The sequence below is a fragment of the Crocuta crocuta genome, unplaced genomic scaffold, assembly GCF_008692635.1.
Source record: "Crocuta crocuta isolate KB4526 unplaced genomic scaffold, BGI_CrCroc_1.0 scaffold125, whole genome shotgun sequence".
Classification (NCBI taxonomy): Eukaryota; Metazoa; Chordata; class Mammalia; order Carnivora; family Hyaenidae; genus Crocuta; species Crocuta crocuta.
This window is the reverse complement of record NW_027531143.1, coordinates 1,818,415-1,838,382: the sequence shown is the minus strand read 5'-3', so window position 1 is coordinate 1,838,382 and position 19,968 is coordinate 1,818,415. Positions and strand designations below refer to the sequence as shown.

At 36.9% G+C, this 19,968-nt stretch overlaps 1 protein-coding gene and 1 non-coding gene across 4 annotated transcripts in view; both read right to left on the bottom strand.

Moving 5' to 3' along the window:
- Positions 1-19,968, bottom strand: part of MIGA1 (mitoguardin 1) — a 93,524-nt gene that overhangs the window by 4,435 nt on the left and 69,121 nt on the right. For all 3 annotated transcript variants that reach the window (XM_077771080.1, XM_077771082.1, XM_077771081.1), the window contains exons 9-15: positions 11,130-11,248; positions 10,798-10,870; positions 10,021-10,107; positions 7,862-7,960; positions 5,698-5,832; positions 4,237-4,290; positions 2,278-2,394 (exon numbers count right to left, since the gene is read on the bottom strand). In XM_077771080.1, coding sequence (XP_077627206.1) covers positions 2,278-2,394; positions 4,237-4,290; positions 5,698-5,832; positions 7,862-7,960; positions 10,021-10,107; positions 10,798-10,870; positions 11,130-11,248 — 684 coding nt within the window. The remainder of the gene's footprint in view (positions 1-2,277; positions 2,395-4,236; positions 4,291-5,697; positions 5,833-7,861; positions 7,961-10,020; positions 10,108-10,797; positions 10,871-11,129; positions 11,249-19,968) is intronic.
- On the bottom strand, positions 643-727 carry TRNAR-UCG (transfer RNA arginine (anticodon UCG)). The gene has a single exon. It is a non-coding gene; the product is annotated as a tRNA-Arg (tRNA).

The following is a 19,968-nucleotide window of genomic DNA, read 5'->3' as shown; positions in this document are numbered from 1 at the left end:
CACCGTAAGTGTAGTTACCACCTGTCACCAAGCGATGTTATCACAACATTACTGACTATATTCCCTATGTTGTGTTTTTCATCCCTGTGACTTATTTATTTTATAACTGGAAGTTTCTACCTCTTAATCCCCTTCATCTATTTTGCCCACCCTCTCAATCCCTTCCTTTCTGGCAACCGCCAGTTTGTTCTCTGTATTTATTTACTTAAGATTTCTTTTTTAAGTAATGTCTACACCCAATGGGGGGCTAAAACTCACAGACCCGAGATCAAGAGTTGTATGCTTTACCAACTGAGCCAGCCAAGTGCCCCTCTGTATTTACGATTCTATTTGTTTTTTTTTTCTTGTTTGTTTGTTCATTTGCTTTGTTTTCTGGTTTCCACATATAAGTGAAATGATATGGCATTTGACTTTCCCTGGCTGACTTATTTCACTTAGCATAATATCCTCTAGGTCCATCCATATTGTTCAAAATGGCAAAACTCTCATTTTTTAAAATGTTTTTAATTTATTTCTGAGAGAGAGAGAGAGAGGGAGAGAGAGAGAGAGAGACACAGACAGCATGAGCAGGGGAGGGTCAGAGAGAGAGGGAGATACAGAATGTGAAGCAGGCTCCAGACTCTGAACTAGCTGTCAGCACAGAGCCTGATGTGGGGCTCGAACCCACAAACCGTGAGATCATGACCTGAGCCGAAGTCAGACGCTTAACCGACTGAGCCAACCAGGCGCCCCTCATTCTTTTTTTCTGAAACTCATTTTAGGCAAGTTGTATACTACTAAATATTAAGTCTCAGCCTGTTTGTCATGATGAGAGGAAAAAAGTAATTCCAAAGAACAAAAAACAGAAATACTTACTTTCTATCCTCAGAAATCAAATGTTAAGAAGTACTAAGAAGGCACACATCATAGATTTGCTTAACTTTATACCTGGACGAGTTGTTAGCAATCAGCCTATCAAGCCCCCTCATCTTAGAGATGAAGAAAAAGAAGACAAGAGCATGATTTGCCCAGATTCAGACTGTTCATTAATGACAAACTTAATTCTCAGTCCAAATTTTCCCCACAAACACATACCTTCCATTTGGGAGTTCAAGAAAACGATTCAAAAATTGACCAGTTTTGAATGGCAGTAAAATAAATATTTCTTAAACATTACCATAAATGCTATATTAACAGCACATAAACATAATTCAACTTTTTATTTTTTATAAAAGTTCTTTCTCTTTTTTAAAAATGTTTTATTATTATTTATTTCTCAGAGACAGAGTGCAAGCCAGAGAGGGGCAGAGAGAGGGAGACATAGAATCCAAAGCAGGCTCCAAGCTGTCAGCAAAGAACCCGATGCAGGACTCAGACTCATGAAACATGAGATCATGATCTGAACCAAAGTCAGATGCTTAACCAAATGATCCACTCAGGCATCCCAATAATTTAACTTTTTAAATCAGCACTATAGTGAAACATCCAAACTTACAAACATCAAAAACTTTCAGATTCATACTTGATTATGTTTACTTTTATTTGCTCCTTGAAACAGCCTAAATTCAAGACTATTAAATAGTGAGGCTTGGGGTGCCTGGGGGGCTCAGTCGGTTGAGGGTCTGACTCTTGATTTCGGCTCAGGTCATGACCTCATGGTTCATGGGATAAAGCTCCATGCTGGGCTCTGTGCTGACAGTGCAGAGCCTGCCTGGGATTGATTCTCTCTCTCTTTGCCCCTCCCATGCTTGTGTTCTCTCTCTTACATTTATATCTCTCAAAATAAATAAATAAACTTAAAAATAGTGGGACTTTTCTTGGCACTGTGCCAGGCAGAAAATTCTGCAGCGTATTATAACTTGTATTCTGTAATACAACCTTAAACTTGCATGTTATTTCTCACACCTGAGATTTTATCATTCATGTTAACCTTGAACCAGAATGTAGCTCTAAATTGCCTACATGTGCAATAAAGACAGGTATTTCAAAAGGGTCCAGACATGAAGAACAACTGTCTGCAGCAACTTGACTGTAACATGGTACTAACACCATCCAAACACGTGTCTCCATTATAGACGGAATTGAATTGATAGTGACGGGACTTATGATATCTACTCCAGGATATAGTACCAAATCTATATAATAATGTTCCACTGGCATTTAAAAACTGAATTCAGGTGATTTTTACAACCTTACCTTTCACTGGTACTCTTTTTTTCTACACAAGCAAAAGCAAAACAATAAAACTTATCTGCTTTTTGATTTAGAGAAAAGAAACGATTCAATGGCTGAACGTACCTTAAAGAAGCAACATAAATCATAGAGAGAATTTCTAGGACCCAAAAAGCCCCAGGCTAGGACAGGGCTGATTTGCTCACAAATGGCATAGAAATGGGCAAAAAAGCCATCTGGGATCTGTTGGGAAGTAAATGAGAATCAAGTTATTTTTACCTTCTTGAATTAGCTATCTCTAGTAGAGAAACTCTAATTGCTGCCCATCGTATGACCGGCTCTTTTTTTGAGGGTAGACCAAGGGTTAATGGTGAGCCAGTCTACCAAGGATGTGAATAAGCTTACAAGTAACTTTTAGAGTCACAGGATGTTTTATGTAATTTTCATATTCTAGCAAACGGTTTCAAATATGCTGAGGAACATTATTTCTTGAAGGCATTTTCACCTCATAAAAATACCTCATAAAAAAGCAATCATATAAGTGTTGTAACCAAGCAATAACAAGAATGCTATGGCGTTCCTTAGCACTGTAGTTTTCAGGATGAATGAGATGACCAGGGTTTCAGCTATTAAACAGCTTTACACAATCACTTAATTAGATTATCTGAAAAAGACCAAAATGATTTTTAAATGATTAAGCACAAAAAAATGCTTATTAGAACCCTAACTTTCAGTTGAGGAACCAGATATTATCAAGGCATTTAATTGTGTAATGGCCTCTTCTTGTGCAATAGTAACATATACAGTTGTAACTTAGGAACCTCTCCAAGTTTATTAATAGCCTTCTGAAATTCTCTTGCTATATAACATCCTGTGGGATTTGTCATATAGCATCAACTGGGGATAACTATGTTTTAAGATTCTGTCTCTTGGAGGGGTTATTTTCTATTTTATAGGCTCCGAATCATCTTCTAAACATCAATTTAAAGAATACAGATATTGTAACAGCAATTTACCATTATATTCCAGATAATATGCTCTATTTAATCTGATAAAAAGTTCCTGAAAAAGTAGGTCATGTTAACATCATTTTAATCATGTAGAAAGTGATACTTTGGAGGAGTTACATAACCTGTCCTGAATCACACACAGCTAACCAATGAAGGCCATAAAGTTATGAGGGATGCACTGAAGTTATCATTTAGTCTGAGAGGTTCTGCATATATTAAAATTCTAAATCCCACAGACAGGTAGGACATTAGCATGAGCTGAAGTACGAGAACACGCTTTGCCAAGTAATAATGTTGAGCTGAACTCAACAAAAGGTATGATGTATTAAATACAGAGGATAGAGCATGGCATTCCAGTTACAGAAAATAGTTTCCCAAGAGGTGAGATAAATAGGTATCTGTGGGTAAGGCAGAAGACAAGTCTAAGGCACAAGATTTATGCTAAGAACAGATAAAGCTAGATACATTATTGTCATGACTATTATGGTAACTAGCACTTATTAAACTCGTTTCTGTATTTATGCTTTAAGTTTTATGTTTAAATGAAGCTGGTAGATATTATCTCATTTCACCCTTACAGCCACCCCATGAGGTAGGCACCAACTCCATTCTGCAAAAGGGAGAAGTGGAGTTCAGCGGAGTCAGGAACTTGATTGAAGTCATAACAGCTAGTGAGAAAATTAAGCCTGCGTCTACTAGTCTGCTCCCTAACCCCAAACCAGTCTCAAACATCTGAGTTTATAATCATCATTTGGAAAGCTTGTTCAAAACACAGGGTCTCTGGAATCATTTTAAACAAAAATTATTCAAATATATGGCCCTCAGAATTATTTAAAAAATTCTATCTGAGCCATTTCTAACTCTAAACTCTTTCCCACATAGTAGAAATCCCATGCATGCCTCAAGAGGGAGAAGGAATTCAAAACAGGACAAGCCAACCCAGTATCATTAAGTCACTCATCCAGCTTGAGTGACAGTCCTTATGAGCTGCCATCCCCACTTGAGGACTGACTCAGCTGTTTGACAGGAGCCTCAAATCACTCAACAAAGTAGTCCAAGGCAAAATGAAGTTTACCTTCATCTGTTGCCTTTTCTGTTTCAGCACTGACCAACAACTTGAAGCCACAGCCTAAATAAATGCAGATGAGAAAAAACAAGACTTAAATTGATAACTGCAAACATTGCATTAGGAGAGATTTTTATTAGAAATTCATAGGTTATGGGTCTAAACTGTTCAAAACATTAACCACTGAAAAGAACTAGTCCAGATTCCTTCCACTGTTTGTAAAAATAATGAAAAGATACTTTGTGTTTATAAATTTTAAAATTAAATGCAAAGATACTAAAGGAAAGAGGCTGAACTCTGGTACCAGAAACTTGGTAACCAGAGTTCAACTCTAGGAGTTCTTCAATTCTGTTCCTATGGGAAAAGAGTGAAAATGAAAATATGTGTACAGAGATACACATGTATAACAACTGTTGTATGTGTAATAATGAAGACAGAGTAATTTTTTTCTTTAAGAATAGTATTGCTGGAAATAGTTGTAGGTAGAGCTAACAGTTTTATTCTAATAAAGAACTAAGAAGACAACCTTAACGACAGGGCCTAAAACACCCAAGTGGATCTTAAAGAAATCTGGCATGGTCCAACTTTGAACAAGGTCACTTTACCAAATCAGTTATAGAAACGGGAGACTATATACCTTCCACAGGTAAAACACCTTTTAAGGGAAAAGTGGATTTATTAAAAATGCTTTCAAATGTAATGGCAGGAATTTCTAAAATATTTGTGAAATAGGCAGTTGGAACATTTTTTTTGAAAGGCATTCAAACTGCATCATGAATATCCATTCCACCTGCTTCCAGGTACACACTTAAAAACACAACGAAAAAAAATAATGTCAGACAGATTTAAGTAGAAAAACACAAGAGAAACTGAAAACAGTCAAAGTACAGAATACAGTTTAAACTTGTTTTATGTCTGCACACGCCTCTTTCTTTTCCTCCCCTAATTAAAAAAATATTTTACAAATTTTTTATTTTTAAGTAATTTCTACACCCATTGTGGGGACTGAACTCACTAACCCGAGATCAAGAGTCACATGTTCTAACAGCTGAGCCAGCCAGGCGCTCCTTTCTCCCCTAATTTTTGATATTATTTGAGAACATGAATCTCCGTATTTCCTCTGAGAAATACATATTGTCTTTTTACAACTGCTATATTGAGTTCAGTCACAGAGCCAGTTCAGTTACAATTTTTGGTTAGGCCTGAACTAGTCTGAAGCCTGAGTTTATTCAAGATCTGAAGAAATACTGGGTCCTCCAGGTCAAGGGAGGGACTGACAAGAGCCAAAGAAGAATTTCATCTGAAGACATAGTGTATCGTACACGTCTGATTCCAATATCAAAGAATGAACTCAGTCTCCACACTAGTCATTCTATAGGCAGAAATATAAGTAAATCTTATTAATCTTCCCAGTTCTGACCATTTTTCATCAAACTGAAATGGTTGAAAACAAGGTAAACCACCACTTACAGTTTCTTTGAAGGAAGAGTTTAGCCAGCGGTTATTTACTACATTCTGTATGGATGTGGGTGGGTTTTCTAAATCTTCAAAGGAATCCATTAATATAAAATCCAGAACAACATCATAAAAATTCAGATTTTTCACCTGCATTAAATTATGAGTTAAAACACAAATTATTGTTATATAACACTGGAATACAGTCTGAACCATTCTTTATAACAGCAGGGTGTTCTTAGTTGAATCATATTAGATCTCTGAGAAAAAAAGAGGAAGAGGAGAAACAAATATGAAAACAAGTCGTCACCAGAAATTGTAATTCACATAAAACAGCTGTTTGTTCCTAGATCCCATCAGGTGAAATTAATCTCTCCTTCACTGTATTCTAGGAGTCCTTTGTTGATGCTTTTATTATGGCATTCACAATACTCAACTCATTTGTTATTTAGTTACTGGCATGTCTGCCTATCTTCCCCACCACACAGTGAGCCTCTTGCTCCTTCATTCATTCATGCGAATTGTGTTGTACCACACTGTACCAGGTTCTCAGACTTCTACAGCAACCAAATTAGAGTCTTAGAATTTAATGGAGAGAACAGACAGCAACTAGTAATTCCACAAATACACAGTTATAAACTGTGATAAACCCAGTAAAGGAAAAAGTATGAGGTACTATGAGAGCTTTATGACAGAAATTCTAATCTAGACTAGATTTCAGAGAGGGCTTTCTTTAGGGAGCAAGGCATCCCAGGTACAGGAAGTACCTGTCAAAGCATTTAAGGTAAGAAGTAACACAGTAGTGTGGAGTCAAAGAAAATCACTGAAAGTGTGCTGTAATCTCTGTAGCAGAGAGCATAGGGGCAAGTGGCTGGAGACAAAAAGGAAGTGCTGGGTCCATGTGAATGATTTTAGATTTTATCTAGTATTTTGGGGAGGCAGTGGTGGAGAAGAGATGGATGATCAGATCTGCATGTTATAAAGACTGTTTATAAAGCAATGTGGAGAGGAGGGGAGGGAAAGAAAGGGGTGAGGAGGGGAGAGGTGATGGGGAGGGGAGGAGAGGTGATGGGGAGGTGGGAAGAGGAGAGGAGAAAAGGTGATGGGGAGGTGGGGAGGTGGGGAGGGAGGGGTAGTGAGGGGACCCAGGAATGCAAAGACTGAAGTGGTCCAGGGAAAAGAGTAGTTGCTAAGGCTACAATGGCAATGGCAGGTAAGAGAGAAGTTGAAGAAAAAGCAAAAAGATTTAGAGGTTAAAACTGACCAAACCTACACATAAATATGACAGAGCAGGCAAGGACCAGGGGGGTGTGAGGGTGGAATCCCAGGTTCTGGCCACACAACTGCATGGATACCAATTCCTTCACCAAGTGAGGGAACACCACAAAAAGAAAGATTATGTCTCTGTGTGCCGACGTTTTTCTCTGCCTAGAAAGCCTTTCAGCCCCTTGCAAACTCATTCTTTAAGCTTCTGTTACAAAATGTTCCAGGCTCATCATGGACTTCTCCTATCCCAGTTCTGAGATCAGCCATTTTTCCAAGGAGTCCTCCTTCCATTTAGTGAAGAGTGGTACTTAGAAGACGAGCTCCATGTGCTAGAAGTAATTTCTTTTGAGGTGTTGCTGCTACCAGATCCTCTCAGTGAACAAACTAGGAACTCTAAGTAGGCTTATATATATGCAAAGCTTTGTATTTCTTTCTGCAGCTGTCTGTCTGTCTCTCCAACTATCTGGGAAACTACAAATCCACACGGACAGCTCCAATTCCAGTCCTAGCTTTTTATACCTTCCTTCTGTGATAGTGAGAAACCTGGCTCCCATTATTCTCAATATATTTAGTTATTTGTTTGATACTGAGTAGCCAATCCCCTGGCCTCTCTAAGAAGTCTGTTGTCCCACTCAAAGCCAACCTTGCACAGATCACCACGACCATCCTGCTAGGGCCTTCTCATTGATGGATGAAAGAAGGAAGGAAGGAAAGAATGGTGAGCTTAAAAAAACATCATTTTCAACTATTGCTATAAAGACTATGGTTGCTATTTTTTATGACTGTCATAACCACACCACATAATTGGCTTTACTGTCATTTAACAGGGACAAGGAAATAGTGGCCCCAGATAATGTAAATATTATATGTATATAACTAAGGGGAATGAATATTATAAAAAATTTAAACTTACTCCTCTAGCAGCAAGTTCCATTTCAGTACTATCCCAGTGATCAGTCTGCTCTAAAAAATATATCATTTCATCAAAAACATCTTCAAACTTCTTTGGATTCTGTAGAAGAAAACACATTTTAATCCTAAACTTAACTTTATAACAAAGCTCAAACCTACAAAGCAAATGAGTTACTCTTCAAGTATGTTTGTTAGATCTTAATTCTATTAAGTAACTGAATTAAAATACATTTTCAAGATATGCCATATTCACTTGGTTTAATATTTTGTTATTCCAACATATGGCAGGAGCCAAGACTAAGAACATTAGTAAGATGTCATAAGCACACTGCTTACTAATCAAATATGTATGCCAGTTTAGGTCAGTTCTTAGGATGAAAACCTGGGTTACAGCAGATACTATGTGATGCTTTTGATGCAGTTCTACTCCTTTTAGAGAATCTCTAGTTGAAATCACTGGTTTTAATCTGTCAGGGGAAGGCCAAGGAAGCAACATAAGATTTACAATGGGAATTGCAAGCAGTTAATATCACCTTACATTTATTTTGCACTTATCTTATTTACTTATTTTTAATTTTTTTTTATTTTTGAGAGAGAGAGAATGTGAGCACAAGAAGGGGAGGGGCAAAGAGAGATGGAGACACAGAATCCGAAGCAGGCTCCAGGCTCTGAGCTGTCAGCAAAGGGCCCAACGTGGGGTTCAAACTCATGAACTGTAAGATCATGACCTAAGCCTAAATCAAGAGTAGGACACTTAACTGACTGAGCCACCCAGGCGCCCCCCCACTTACCTTTTAACTAATCATCATAAGAACCCTCTCAATAGTGTACCATAAATATAATTCTATTATGCAGATGAAGTAATTGAGTTCAAAAGAATTGGGTTACTCTTGCATTGTTGGTGGGAATACCAATTGGTGTAGCCACTCTGGAAAACAGTGTAGAGGTTCCTTAAAAAATTAAAAATAGAGCTACCCTATGACCCAGCAATAGCTCTACAAGGAATTTATCCAAAGGATAGAGGAGTGCTGCTTCATAGGGGCACATATACCCCAATGTTTATAGCAGCACTATCAACAATAGCCAAATTATGGAAAGAGTCCAAATGTCCATCAACTGATGAATGGATAAAGAAGATGTGGTATATATACACAATGGAATACTACTTGGTGATGAAAAAGAATGAAGTCTTGCCATTTGCAACAACATGGATGTGAAATACATCAGTCAGAAAAGACAGATATCATGTTTTCACTCATAAGTGGAAGTTGAGAAACTTAACAGAAGACTATGGGGGAAGGGAAAAAAAAAGTTATAAACAGAGAAGGAGGCAAACCATAAGAGACTTTTAAATACAGAGAACAAACTGAGGGTGGAAGGAGGTGGGGAGGCAAGGGGTGAGCAGGGAAAATGAATGATGGGCAGTGAGGAGGGTACTTGTTGGGATGAGAACTGGGTGTTGTATGTAAGTGATGAATCACAGGAATGTACTCTCAATGCCAAGAACACACTGTATATACTGCATGTTAGCTAACTTGACAATAAAATATTTAAAAAAAAGAAAAAAGAAAAGAAAAGAATTGGGCCAGAAAACCAGGTGTTCCAAGTGGCTCAAGAAAGCCCTGTTTCATTTGATTTTTTTCTCAACATCTGGATACAGCTTGCCTAAAGGGAAGTGGTTCCTTACAGTCTTAATAAAGTTCTTACAATTGCTCTGCCTCATTCAGCCCCATGAGTAAGAGTAAGAGGCTACTCAATTTGTATCTCCAGATTTCTGAGACCAATTCTATTTCCTAGAACCTTAGCAACCAGGATTTGAGGGAAGTAAGAGAGGAAGGATTAGAAATAACAATAGTGGTAGTTGTGGCATATCTAACAATGACTCTCAACAGGACATTCACAGACTTTATAGGAAACTGGGAATAATTTATGAGCGACAACTTGATCAAAATAGTGTAGACTTCATATGTAGACACTAAGTCAACCCAAGACGAAATCATGTTCTTTGATAATTTATTGTTATTTTTATTAACTGATTTTTAGTATGTGTGCCTCTGCAATGATCTGCAAAAACGTTTTCTTTGAATAAAAATTCAATGTACTGTAATCTTTAGTTCAACTGGAACAACAATAAAAAACGTGCCAAGAAAACAAGTTTACCTTTCGTGCTTTCACAATTAATGCTGACAAAATTTTCCTTCCACTCTCAGCAAGGAATATCCTGTTGGTGGTTTCCGAAAGTATTACCTAAAAAAAATATTCAACCCCAAAGAAAAAAGAAACCAATAATTAATTTGAACGGACATTTGATTTTACAGCACATCTACGCATAAGCGACCCTGCTACAGTCAATGCACTGTATGTGGCACTATCTCAGCATGTAGACCACAGAGAATGTTGCAATTTACTAAAATAAAAAGAGCTCTTGAAACCTATAATAAAAAAGATTAAAGGGAAATAAATATGAATTTAAATTCTGTTCAATATTAGAAAATCCAAAATAAATGTTACATAGCCCCCAAAACATAGAAAAACAAGGCTACTTTTTTTCTTAAAGGATTTTATTTCATTTTAGGAAATCAATGATTTTACGATTGATTCAAATAAAAAGCAATCTAGAAAACACACTAATTGATAATAAGAAAGGAATTTTATTTTAAGCAGCCATTTGTACACATCTCCAGTATCAAAATACCCTGTTTGACAAAGTGTGGTGGACCTGGGAAGCCACGGCACAGGGCAAAGAAAAATGAAGACTAATGAAAGGAAATAGGAAGCAGGGAAAATAAACTTAGTAGATTTTATACTTGCCATTAAAAATAAGGATAAGGAAGAGCAAAGAGTTGCTTTGTTTATATACGGCTAGGTTCTATAGCATGAAGGTGGGGATGAGTGGCTAGGTGAAGTCACTTAATGTTAAAAAAAAAAAAAAAATACCTGAAAAGCCTGTCGAATACAGTGAAGTTTGGCAAGAAAATCACTGTCTCCTAGGCACTCCAACATTTCAGTTCTATGTAGTAAACAGGGAAGACAACCATTAAACTGCATTCAAGATCAAGCCCACTACAAATGTGGACTCAAACAAAGCTTAACCTCCAGACCTTAATATAAAACACATGGCTTTTCAATACTGACAACCATGTAAAAATTTTTTTTCAGCCTAAAAAACATTTGCCCCCATTCTCATAAACATCTTTGATAAATATTACACAAACATAGCAACAGCAACTTAATGTTTTTCATAAACAAAACCAAGACTGAAATGGTACCTAAGCACTCTCGAGTAAATTTTCCCTTCTTCAACTAGATGCATGGCTTCTTCATAAAAAGGGCAGTGGCAGAGCGACTCCAGGCTATAGGCGTGCCGTGCTTCTCGGTGTTCTGCAAGCTAGGAATACAGCAGGTTACAACACATTCCCCTGATACAAGGAAGGAAACTTTATAAAAGATGGGAAATAGGATCTTGCTAACATCAATGTGTACTCAATTCGATTAAACCATAAAAATAATTCAATAAGATTTTACAGCTAAATGTTACAACTGAATTTTACAGCTTTTACAAATGAATTTCAAAATTCAGTTGAAGAAGGAGTACAACTTTATAACAAGGTTTGAATTCAGTCGCTTAAACCCACAGGATACAAAGAAAACTTATCTTACAGTTCACCAATACAAATAGCAGAAGATGAAGCATCAAAAAAGAGGGGAGGATTTTATCATGCAAAGAATGCTCAAAGATATTATAACTCACAATTGTGACTGAAGTAACACTTTCTACAAAAATACTGAAATCTCAATTTGGCTAATTCTAAAGAATTTTCTCTCATATCCAGTTCTGACTAACCTTTGAATAACTGAAAAACAGTCATACGACTCTGGTTCACATACAGCTCTACAAATGAAATTCCAGTCTTCTGACAATTCATTAAAAATAACAACTGCAAACACTATAGAATAGCCCACTAAGCAAGAAGGCTTTGGAGTGATTTTTATTTTTCAATACTAAGTGATCCATTTAAATGACATGCTGTAGGGTTTTTGGTGGTGGTGTTTGCTTCAAAAAAAAGTTTTTTAACTTTTAAGTAATCTCTACACTCATTGTGGGGCTCAAACTAACAATCTCGAGATCAAAACTCACATGCTTTACCAACTGAGCCATCCAGGTGCCCGTTCTGTTGTTTTGTGTTAAAAAAAAAAATTATTTTCAATGTTTATTTATTTTTGAGAGACAGAGACAGAGCGTGAGCAGGGGAGGGGCAGAAAGAGAGGGACACACAGAATCCAAAGCAGGCCCCAGGCTCTGAGCTGTCCACACAGAGTCCGATTTGGGGCTCGAACTCATGAGCTGTGAGATCATGATCTGAACCAAAGTCAGACACTTAACCAACTGACCCACCTAGGTGCCTCTGTTGTTTTGTGTGTGTATGTTTTAAATGTTTATTTATTTATCCTGAGAGAGAGAGTGCAAGCCAGGAGGGGCAGAGAGAGAGAGGGAGCGACTGACTACAAAACAGGCTATGTCCTGTCTGCACAGAACCCGATGTGGGGCTCAAACTCCCACATGAGGTTGAGTGAGATATGAGCCAAAACCAAGAGTGGGACACTCAACTGACTGAGCCACTCAGGTACCCCTGTTTTTTTCTTTCCCTGTTTTGTCTTTTAATAACAGCTTTATGGAGATACAGCTCATATTGTATAAAACTCATATTTTTCAGTGTACAATTCAGTGTTTTTGTAGTATATTCACTGAGTTATGCAATTAGCACCGCCTTCTAGTTCCAGACTATTTTTACCACCCCAACAGGGACCTCTGTACCCATTATCAGTCATTCTTCATTCCCCCTTCTCTCTAGCCCCTGGAAACTAATCTACTCACTGTCTCTGGAGTTTCCTACTTTGGAAACTTCATGTAAGTGAAGCCAAACAATATGTGGCCTTTTGTGTTTGATTTCTCTCACTTAGCATAATGTTTTCATGATCCATCTAAGATGTAGCTAGTATCAGTACGTCATTCTTTTTTATGGCAAAATTATATAGATACACCACTTTTTTTTTTCTCCATTCCTCAAATGATAGAAATGTAAGTTGTTTCCACTTTTGGTTATCATGAATAAGTCTGCTTTGAACATTTGTGTAAAAGTTTTTAATGTTTTCAATTCTCTTGAGAATATACCTAAGAGAGGAGGGGTCAGATGGTAACTCTAACTTTTTGAGGAACTGACAAATTGCTTTGCAAAGAGACCCCACCATGTTCCACTCCCAGTAGGGATGCACAATGATTTAGATTTTTGCACACCCTCACCAATAACTATTATTGTCCATTTTTTACATTGTAGCCACTCTAGTGGGTGTTAAGTGTTCTTTAGTTTCTCTAATGACTAACAATTTTGAGCATCTTTCATCTCCACACTGGCTTCTGTATATCTTCTTTGGAGAAATGTCTATTCAAATCCTTTGTCCATTTATGGTTGAGTGGTAACCATTCATTATATATTCTGGACATGTATCTTTACAAGGTACATGATTTATAAGTATTTCTCTCAATATTGGGAGAAATATGCTGTTTTTTTTTTTTCCACTTTCTTGTTGGTGTCCTTTAAAGCACAAGAGTTTTTACTTTTGATAAATTCCAATTAATCATTTTTCTCTTTTTTCTGCCTGAAATTTTATTCCCCACTTCTACAGAATATCAAGGTCAGCCAGCAGTGAGGGGTTGGGGACTGCTAGGCCTTTCCTGGACATATGCATAGTCCTGTGCATGCCTGTGGCCTTCTAGATTCCCAGGAATATACTGGAACTTTTCAAAGCCCCCTGTTAAAATCTCATTTTTCAATTTTTCCTTTTAAGTGTTTTGATCAGCCTCTTATTAGCCCTGATTGGTATCACCACCTCCTGTATGTAATGTTAAACAATTGCCACCGATTGTTTTTGACAAAGGCCATAGGGATAGGTCCTTCCTACAGAGATCAAAGAAAGTCCTGAGAATGGAACTTTGTGGGGAGCTGCCACACAGGTCAAAACAGTGAGAATTTTGTGAAGCTCCAAAGCCATTAAGTTTCTTTTGGTGGTTGCCAGGCTCCTGGTTTTTGCAATTACCACAGTTGTGAGATTGCTAGTTTTCAAGACTATGGAGGAGAGGGGAATGGGAAGAGATCAAATTAAAAATCCACAAGTTCACTGTTCTCACAAAGCCATTTTTCTTGAATAAATGCCCCTTAAATTTCTAGAATTTTTTCATTAATTTTCAGAATTCTTAAAATTTTGATTTTGGCAATTCTTGCTGGTGTTTTCATAGCTTTTGTAAAGGAGATTTTTGGAGGTTTTTAGTTTATTGTTCTAGAAGTATTTCTCCATGCTGTAGGTTTGGCACTTCATATGCACCCAGAGCTGTGCTAAATGTGTTAAGTTGATAATCTCACTTAATCTTTACAACTCATAAAGTAGATACTATTATTATCCACATCTTACAGATGAAGAAACAAGAGATTTACATTAGCAAGAACATGTCCCAAGTTCCACAACCAAATGGTAGAATTTAAACCCAGGTATTAACTCCAGAGCTTGCTTATACTCTTAAATATCATACTATAATTTTATCAGCCTTATCCAAAAAGCCAAGGGGAAAGAAGTTTAAGCATCAGCATATTTTAGATAGTAATAAATATGTCTATTAGACCAGAGGCAAAAACAAAAAACAAAAAAAACATAAACAGAAATGATAATATCTGATATTATATATTCTCTACTTTAAGTAACAGTTCCTCTCATAATTTAAGGAAAATATATTATGCTAAAAGCAAAGTGTTCCTCAGGTTTAAAAAACCCTAATAGGTTTTAAAATAACTTAGAAGTTCTTTAGATATTAAGTAAATTTTTGTACCACTATCAAAACCAGAATCTATGTTCACCTACCAATAGAGAAAAATCCCAAGGAAGAAAATAGGCCTCCAATTAAACTTTCTATATAAAATAACTTATACTAATAAGAATGAATAAATCCAACAATGAGAGATTCCAGAGTCGAGTCTTGATTTATTTGTCTACCTTGCTTATTTGTTGATTTTGCTAAAGTGATTTTTTAAATAAGACTCTTGAGATAAGCTTGCAGCTGTGAAAATACATCATACTGAATATTTGATACTAACAGTATCATCAATCCTTAAGACATGACAACTCAGACATTAATTTAAATTATAAATCTTACATTCCATAGAGCAAAAAGCACACTATTAAAATGATGGCTTAAATCCTCATTTTAGAATATATCTTACAGGAAGAATTTTTTGACAAAATTCCCAAAACTTTTTTTTAAAGTTTCAGAAAAAGATTAACATTTTACTATAGCTGAGATGTTATTTATGAAGCAGAGGTCAGTAACACAGTTTAATTCCAGCATATGAGCATATGGAAATGTGCAATTTACCTTGAAAAAAGGTTTTGGAGTGTTTTTTTTTCTGTTAGCCAAAATTTGATTTGAAATGTCCTTTACTTCTAAATTATTCTTCCCCCAAAAGGCACGTTTCAAAAACTCATTTTAATATTTTTAAAAAGAAAAGTAATATATTGGTTTATACCAAAGCACCATCCTGCCTCATTAGTTATCTCCCATAGTTCACAAGTACCATTAAAAACTAACATATAAGAAATCAAATAAGTCAATAACAACAGCAACAATAAAAACAGATAAAACAGAAAAAACCCATAAATGAAGCAATCAGTGAAAACAATGTTTTGTTAGCTGCAGATTTCCAACATCCTGAATTACTTTTCTCTTGTTCTCAATGAGGTGCAAGAGGGACTTGGTTGGGTTTTCCTTAGCAAGCAATGACTTTGCTGAATGTGAAGTAGTATTTTTAAAAGCCTTAATATTTTTTAAGGCTCTGAACAATCATAAAAGAAATGTCTAAAGTCCTAAAACTGTATAAGTTGTGTCATGAAATAGGCTAAGTTCCATTTTAATATGGACTATTTTTTATATGTTTACATTTTCCTTTCAAATCAATGACCTAAAATTACAAATAGGACTTACAGTTAAAGAAAGCAGGCTGACTGTTTACCCTTATCTCACAAAAGAAATTAAAAAGGAAATATGCCCACAATAACCACACTCCAAAATAGCCCTCAATGACTCTCTCTAGTACTCATACCTCATTCCATATGGAATAGGGTCAACCTGTGTAATCAGCAGCATACTAAAGAAATGGTGAATGTGAATTCTGAGGCTAGAACATAACAATCATTGCTTTCATCTCACTCTATCTTGGATCACTTCTTCTGGGGGAAAGTCAAGTCCTAGATGTGATAACACTTAAGCAGTTCTGTAGAGAAGTCTTAAGTAAGTAACTTAGGACTCCTATCAACAGGCAGCACCAACATGCCGCAAGTGAGCTATCTTGGGAGCAGAGGCTCTAGCTCCAGTCAAACCTTCAGATGACTATAGCCCCAGCCAACATACTCGATCACAACTTCACAAAAAACCTCAAGTAGGACCACGCAGATAAGCCACTTCCAAATTCTTGACCCTCAAAAATGATGCAATAGTAAATGTTTATTGTTGTTGTTGTATGGGAAAATACTTTGTTTGGGGGAGTGGGCAAGTGTTTAGTCTCACAACTTCTGGAGCTCCTTCCTGGTGTCAGTGGCTTTGTTGACCTCAAGCACATAAAAGCATGTGGTCTTATGTGGAAACTAATTTGACAATAAACTATTTGTAAAAAAAAAAAAAAAAAAAAAAAAAAAGCATGTGGTCTTGCTCAAGGGCTGACACTTGCCCAATGTGACTGTGTCACTGACCTCAATGTCTCCAAAGCAGGAGGACAGGTGCACAGACATAACCTTAGGGCATTTCTCAAAGCAGTTGTACTTTTGGATTTAGGTGAAGGTAGTCCTGGCAGATGATAACAGTCCTCTGCATCTTCATCTTGGTCATCATACCAAACAATCTGTCTGTTTATACCAATAAAGGGGCATTTCTTGTTAATGTAGATGCCTTCAATGGCCTCCCTGGCCATCTTGAAACCCAGACCAATATTCTTGCAGTATTTTGTAGCTTCTCCTGGCTGATTTTTCCAAGCAGGACTCTCTTATTTTGAAAGATGGTCAGCTGCTTTTGGTAGGTTTGCTTAGTCCAGAAGATACTCCTCATCTAATATATGCAGGTGCAGAATTAAATACCAAAATAAAGGGCTCCCTGGACTAGCCCTTAGGACTCAATTCTCACAGGACTAACCCTAAGGCCTAAGACTTCTAAAATACCATCCCATAAAACTTGAATTTTAAGAAAATAATTTCCAGGGCACCTGGGCGGCTCAGTTGGTTAAGCGTCCAACTTCGGCTCAGGTCATGAGCTCACAGTTCATAACTTTGAGCCCTGCGTCTGGCTTTGTGCTGACAGTTTGCTGAGCCTGCTTCACATTCTATGTCTCCCTCTCTCTCTGCCCTTCTGCTCAAACTCTGTCTCAAAAATAAACATTAAAAAATTAATATAAAAAAAAGGGGCACCCAGGTTGCTCAGTCAGTTAAGTATGTGACTTCAGCTCAGATCATGATCTTGTGGTTCCTTAGTTCGAGCCCTGTATCCGGCTCTGTGCTGACAGCTCAGGCTCTGTGTCTCCCTCTCTCTCTGCCCCTTCCCTGCTTGCACTCTGTCTCTCGCTCTCTCAAAAATAAATAAACATTAAAAATCTTTAATATAAAAACTTAAATAAAAATAAAGAAAGAAAGAAAGAAAGAAAGAAAAGAATTCCCCAAACACTTGAGCCTCCATTAGACCCCAAGCATGGAGCTCCCAGGATTTAGAAGGCTATAACTATTAGATTAATGCAAAGATATATGCCCTACGCCCAGGAAATCAAGGACATCCAGAATTAACCCCCAAATTGGGGCGGAGTCCTGCTATTCAGAACATGTCTCTGAGGCCGGGGGGTCTTGACAGCTTTGGCCCCAGCCCCAACTCCACACTGAATCATATTATTGTTTTAAGACAGTAAGTTTTAGGCAATTTATTACACAGCAACAGGTAACTAATACACATACTAGTGGGAACAATACTAACAGCAAAAGACACAAATTTCCAAAAACTGAAAAGCAAGTGGAAGTATGTGGACAGATGAAAAAATGATGAGGAACACTTAGTCCAGAATACATTTAAGAGAAGACATAATCAAGGGAGAGACATTTGCTAAGCAGAGTCTCAAAGAGCGCCAGGCTTGAATCAAGACGGGTATGAGACAGGATTGAAAAAGGGATTAAAATGGCAGGTTAAATGAAAGTGTGTGTCCAACTATAGTGATCCCACATATCATTGTAATTCCTGCTCTTCCCCCTTCATCACTGAATAGGAGGGCCACTTGCAGAAAAACAAATTTTCAACCAAACAGCATTTCCCTTTAAAAATTATCTGATCTGTCTGGAGAGAGTAAGTCTGCTAGGGTAATTGATTGGCTTACCAGTATAATGCCCTTTTCATTCTGTATCCAGGTGCACCCTGCCTACTAAGCTATTTCCAGACCATTATCCTAAAGGAAAGACTGCCAATCATCACACCTCAAAGAAGTAAAGGGAGTCTCGTTAATCTTCCTGTTCACAGGAGAGACAAACATTATAAAGCACTGTAAACCTACACAATTTACCTAAGAACATCAATCCAGTCACCTATTAAGCTTTCAAATTTGGGAAGAAAACCACAAGAATGAAAGCCCATGACAGACAAAATTGACCCCAGAGAAAGGAAGATAATTCAAGAAGTAGAAATTTTAGGGGCGCCTGGGTGGCTCAGTCAGTTTACATGTCTGACTCTTGGTTTCAGCCCAGGTCATGATCTCACGATTTGTGGGTTTGAGCCCCACATTGGGCTCCAGGCTTGGGATACTCCTTCTCTCTCTCCTGCTCTTTGCCCCTCCCCTGCTCTTTCCTCTCTCTAGCTCTTGCTCAAAATAACTAAATTTTATAAAAAATATAGAAATTTTAAATGGCAAATACTGCTTTCCCTTTTTAGATTATGATTATTCTAAATATTTATCCTTATCATTTTGTATATTATAATTAGTGCCTTATTTTGGATTGCTATCAGCAAGTGCTATCAAGCCAGAGAGGTAGGTATTAAAAACCTTTGTCCAAGCTTCCATTAGCATATGAGTAGAAGTATGAAAATTTTCTCTTTAAAAATTTTCTCTATTATTTATAAATTAAATACAAACACATGCTGCAGAGTGTTAATTCTAAGAAAAACTGAATCCACAGCTAAAAATTACTCTTTGTGGTATTAGTTTCTACCTATTAAATGACAATCTCTTTAACAGATGGGAGAGCTGGGAGCATTCAATGCAGTGGTATCCTAACATTCAGAACCTGAAAATGTTATGCTAAGTGAAAGAACATAAAAAAACAAAAGGTCACATATTGCGTGATTTTATTTATATGAAATGTCAGAATAGGCAAATCCATAGAGCAGAGGTAGATTAGTACTTGGCAAAGGTTGGGGGTTAGGAGAGAACAGGGAGTGATTACAAATAGGTGGGGGCTTCTTTTTGGGGTGATAAAAATGTTTTGGAAGTAGAAAGTGTTACTGGTAGCACAACTCTGGATGTACTAAAATCCATTGAACTATACACTTTTTAAAATTTTATAGTATGTGAGTTATTCTCAGTAAATCTATTATTAAAAAAAGGCTTTTCAGAGAAAAAAGGCTGTAGTTCCAAACCAATGTTTGGCAAAGCTTATATAGGAAAATCTTGTTAATCACTTTCACAAATGACTGACCTAGCTCAGAGAAAACTCTATGCCAGGATTTCTTTAATCTAAATAGGCAAGAAATCTTTCTGGTAATTCTGAATAAATTTTTCAATTCTTCACTAACTGTCTATTTCCCAAGGAGTTCCAGTCTTATTTTCTTAATAACTTTCTTCATTAAAATAGTTTCCTCGAATCTAAGTATCTGGCATATAGGACATGCAATTAAAAATAACTTAACAAACATTTCTTAGAAAAGAACATATCTTGGAACATTTATATTCCAAGATCATACATGTATATCCTAGAAACATTCCTAGGATGTTTCTCAAATGTTGAGCCCTTCTTGTGGTGTTCATGTATTTTTTTTTTCCATAA